The following is a 5,544-nucleotide window of genomic DNA, read 5'->3' on the forward strand; positions in this document are numbered from 1 at the left end:
TTTCTTCCTGTCTACCACAGCACTAAAGGGAAGGTCATGGTGGCTATGGAAGTATTCTCTATCTTGGCCTCCAGCACAGCACTCCTGGCCTTCATATTTGGTCCCAAGTGTTACATTATCTTGTTGACACCAGAGAAAAATTCATTTAATCATATCAGGAAGAAAACACAATCTAGAAGAAAGAATTTTTCTAAAATATAGTTGAAAAATAAATTTAACTTTTATGTTAATGAGTCATAAGAGGGATCATTCATCTATTATTTTAAAATACCTTATACAGTTATAGTATGAATGCAATTTTATAATGTCTTAGTCCTTTGTCTAACTATATAATAGTGTTTTAGTATGAAAGCCATTTATTTTTTATGTTTGAAAAACACATTTCTTCTGGTGATTCAACTGTTCTAAGTCTAAGACATGATAGCTCCATTCCTGAATCAAGTCAAATGTTTGTATTGTTAATTGATACAAACCCTTTTTTTTTCATTTATTGTTTTATTTTTATTAGACTCCATGAATATTCTTTCTTCTGCCTGAAATAGCAAAGCATTTAGTTTGAAAAGTCCAATGGAATATATTTTCTTAATGTCCACTAATTATCCATACTAAAAACTCAATTGCCATATAAATAGTGTTTAAATTTATTAAAAATTTAATTTTCAGTGTACCATATTTGAAAAGGAACAACTTGGTATATGTAAAGCTCTCATGACATTCAATTAATTTATAATGGTCACTTTGAATTTATTTGTTTATATTGAAACCACCACCTATCATACTTTACTTGAAAAATTTTATGTTATAGCATTGTAGTTCATAGCATTATGTTTTGCATGCTGACATAGTGTGAAGTCTTAGTTAGAAAAATATTTTTTCATTACATGTAAGTACACTGTAGCTGTCTTCAGACACACCAGAAGAGGGCATCAGATCACATCACAGATGGTTGTGAGTCACCATGTGGTTGCTGGGATTCAAACACAGGTCCTTCAGAAGAGCAGTCAGTGGTGCATTCCTTTAATGCTAGCACTTGAGAGGCAGAGGCAGGTGGATTACTAAGTTCAAGGACAGCCTGGTCTACAGAGTGAGTTCCAGGACAGCCAGGCCTACACAGAGAAACCCTGTCTCAAAAAATCAAAAAGGAAGAGAGAAAGAAAGAAAGAAAGAAAGAAAGAAAGAAAGAAAAGAAAGAAAAGAAAGAAAGAAAAGAAAAAAAGGAAAGTATTTTGTTACCCAAAGTGAAATACTACTTAATTAAAGCACTCTACTTAGATCCAATATTCATAGTTTGACAGGACAAGCTCTTTGATAGTTAGCAGTCTACCCTCACATGCATTTAAATCTAGACCTTAGCACATGTATTATGTAGTATTCATTATTCTGATGTGTCATCTCATCTGAGAATTGTTGGGTCACAACTTTTTCATGTTGAATTTTTATATTATTCTTTAATATAAATTGTTCTTTTGATTTTTATTCATTTAATTTTCTCTCACATAATTGTCAGTAAATTGGTATCAAATAATCAAAATCCAAAACCACAGAGCTGAGGCTGATCCACAACCCACTGTACATAGTCCCCATAGGAGAGACCTGTTCTCCCAGGAGTGCTTTCACTCCCAGGCTCTGAGGTGAGAGAGCCACTTTCTCTGCAAAAACTGTCTAAAGAAGGTGTCATCCAGGAGAATACAGAACACAGGGCAATGGAGCAGCTGGGTCAGGATCCTTCTGGTCTGCCATCTGTACTCCTGAGCTTAAGCTGATAAACTTCAAGCTGTGTACCATTCCTCCTAGGAGAGACCTGTTCTCCTAGGAGTGCTTTCATTCCTGGGATTAGAGCAGGGCAGTAAGTAGCACAAAAGGACACAAGAAGAGTGGAGCTGCTGGTACAGGATCCTTCCAGTCGCCATCTACACCCAGAGCTTGGGCTGCTCCTTAATCTTCTATACACAAGTTCCACCATGAGAAAGCTAGTCTCCCAGGAGTGCTGACACAGGCTTACAGACCCACAAGTGGAACAAGCTCCAGCCAAAGATACCAAAAACATCTAAACCAGACATAACAAGATGGTGAAAGGCACAGGCAAGAATCTTACTAACAGAAACCAAGACTACTTGGCATTATCAGAACCCAGTTCTCCAAACACAGCAAATACAGGATATGCCAACATACCAGAAAAACAAGATTTGGATTTAAATCACATCTTATGATGCAGATAGAGAATTATATGAAAGTCATAAATAATTCTGTTCAAGAAATACAGGAGAAAACATGAAAACAATTAGAAGCCCTTAAAGAAGAATCACAAAAATCCCTTAAAGAATTATAGGATAACATGGGTAAAAATGTAGAAGACCTTAAAAAGAAAACAAAAACAAAAATCTCTTAAAAATTGCAGAAAAAACAAACAGGTGAAGGAATTGAACAAAACCATGTAGGATCTAAAAATGGAAGTAGAAACAACAAAGACATCACAAAGGGAGACAAATTTGGAGAAAGAAAATCTAGGATAGAGACCAGGAGCCATAGACTCAAATACTACCAACAGAATACAAGAAATAGAAGAGAGAATTTCAGGCACAGAAGATATCATAAAAAACATTGACACAACAGTCAAAAATATGCAAAAAGCAAAAAGACCCGAACCTAAAACATCCAGGAAATCCTGGACACAATGAGAAGACCAAACCTAAGATTAATAGGTATAGAAGAGAGTGAAGACTCCCAATGTAATGGGCCAGTAAATATCTTCAACAAAATTACACAAGAAAACTTCCCTAACCTAAAGACAGAGATACCCATGCGCATACAAGAAGCCTACAGAACTCCAAATAGTTTGGACCAGAAAAGAAATTCCTCCCATCACATAATAATCAAAATAACAAATGCACAAAACAAACAAAGAACATTAAAAACAGTAAGGGAAAAAGGTTAAGTAACATATAAAGGCAGGCCTACTAGAATTACAACAGACTTCTCACCAGAGACTATGAAAGACAGAAGATCCTGGGCTGATGTCATACAGAACCTAAGAAAATACAAATGCAAGCCCAGGCTACTATAACCAACGAAACTCTTAATAACCATAGATGAAGAATCCAAGATACTACATGACAAAAAGAAATTTACACAATATCTCTCCACAAATCCAGTCTTTCTAAGGATAATGAATGGAAAACTCTTACACATAGAGGGAATCTATACCTAGAAAAGCAAGAAAATAATCTTCTTTAAGCAAACCAAAAAGAATATAGCAACAAAAATCATAATACCATCACTTACAACAAATACAACAGGAAGCAACAGTAGTTTTAATTAATATCTCTTAACACAAACAGACTCTATTCCCCAATAAAAAGACATAGACTAACAAGCTGAATACATTAACAGGACCAACATATTGCTGCATACAGGAATCCCATCTCAGTGATAAAAGACAGACACTACTTAAGATTAAAAGTTTGGACAACAATTCTCCAAGCAAATGATCCCAAGAAACAAGATGGAATAGCCATTCTAATATCAAATAAAATCGACTTTCAACTTAAAGTCATCAAAACAGATATGGAAGGACACTTCATACTCATCAAAAGGAAAAACCTACCAAGAAGAACTCTCAATTCTGAACATCAATGCTCCTAATGCAAGGGCACACACATTCATAAGAGAAACTTTACTAAAGTTCAAAGCACACATTGTACTGCACACAATAATAGTGGGAGACTTCAACTCTCCACTCTCATCAATGGACAGATCATGGAAACTGAAACTAAACAAGATATAGTGAAACCAAAAGAAGTTATGAACCAATTGGATTTAACAGATATCTATAGAACATTTTATCCTAAAACAAAAGAATATACCTTCTCAGAGCCTCATTATACCTTCTCCAAACTGACTATATAGTCAGTCACAAAAGAGGCTTCAACACATAAAAGCAGACTGAAATAATCCCATGCATTCTATCAGATCACTACCAATTAAGCCTGGGCTTCAATAGCAACATAAACAATAGGATGCACACATATACATAGAAGCTGAACAACACACTACTTAATGATAACTTCGTCAAGGAAGAAATAAAGAAAAAAATTAAAGATTTTTAGAGATTAATGAAAATGTAGTCAAAACATACCCAAACTTATGGGACATAATGAAAGCAGTCCTAAGAGGAAAACTCATAGCTGTTAGTGCCTAACTAATAGCTCTTAGTGCCTCCAAAAAGAAAGTGGAGAAAGCATATAATAGCAACTTGACAGTACAACTGACAACTCTAGAACAAAAAGAAGCAAATACTCTGAAGAGGAGTAGATCACAGGAAATAGTCAAACTCTGGGCTGAAATCAACCAAGTGGAAAAAAAAAGAATCAACCAATCAACCAATCAACCAAACCAGGAGCTGGTTCTTTGAAAAAGTCACCAAAATAGATTAAAACCTTACCCAGACTAGTGAGAGAGCACAGAGATGGTATCCTAATTAACAAAATCAGAAATAAAAAGGCAAATATAACAACAGAAACTGAGGAAATCCAAAAAATCATCAGATACTACTGCAAAAGGCAATACTAAACAAAACTGGAAAGTCTGGATGAAATGAACAATTTTCTAGAAAGATTCAAGGTACCAAAGTTAAATCAGGATCAGATAAATGACCTAAACAGTCCCATATATCCAAAGAAGTAGAAACAGTCATTAATAGTCTACAAACCAATAAAAAGCTCAAGACCAGATAGGTTTTGTACAGAGTGCTATCAGACCTTCAAAGTAGACTTAATACCAATTCTCCTCAAATTATTCCACAAAATAGAAACAGAAGGTACTCTACCCAATTTGTTCTATGAAACCACAATTACTCTGATACTTAAACCATACAAAGACCTAACAAATAAAGATATCTTCAGACAAATTTCCCTTATTAATATTGATGCAAAAAATACTCAATAAAATTCTCAAAAACTAAATTCAAGAACACATCAAAATGATCACCTACCGTGATCAAGCAGGGTTTATCCCAGAGATTCAGAAATGGTTCAATATACTGAAATCCATCAATGTAATCTACTATATAAACAAACTGAAAGAAAAAAAACCAAAGCATATGTTCATTTCATTAGATGCTGAGAAATCATTTGACAAAATCTAACATCTCTTCATGATAAAAGTCTTGGAAAGATCAAGAATTCAAGGCCCATACCTAAACATAGTAAAAGCAATATACAGCAAACCAGTAGCCAACATCAAACTAAATGGAGAGAAACTTGAAACAATCCCATTAAAATCAGGGACTAAAGAAGGCTGACCACTATCTCCCTACCTATTCAATATTGTACTTAAAATCTTAGCCAGAGCAATTAGACAACAAAATGAGATCAAATGGATACAAACTGGAAAGAAAGAAGTCAAAATTTCACTATTTGCAGATGATATCATAGTATATTTAAGTAGCCCCCCAAGTTCCACCAGAGTACTCCTAAACCTGATAAAAAACTTCAGCAAAGAACCTGGATATAAAATTGACTCAGCAAATCAGTAACCTCCTTCTAC

At 34.6% G+C, this 5,544-nt stretch overlaps 1 protein-coding gene across 1 annotated transcript in view; it reads left to right on the top strand.

The window, feature by feature from the left end:
* LOC116077374 (vomeronasal type-2 receptor 116-like) overlaps positions 1-344 on the top strand; it is a 17,471-nt gene extending 17,127 nt beyond the window's left edge. Inside the window, 1 exon segment of the mRNA XM_031351874.1 lies at positions 293-344. Coding sequence (XP_031207734.1) covers positions 293-344 — 52 coding nt within the window.
* The last annotated feature ends 5,200 nt before the right edge of the window (positions 345-5,544 follow it).

The sequence above is a fragment of the Mastomys coucha genome, unplaced genomic scaffold (assembly GCF_008632895.1).
Source record: "Mastomys coucha isolate ucsf_1 unplaced genomic scaffold, UCSF_Mcou_1 pScaffold5, whole genome shotgun sequence".
NCBI lineage: Eukaryota > Metazoa > Chordata > Mammalia > Rodentia > Muridae > Mastomys > Mastomys coucha.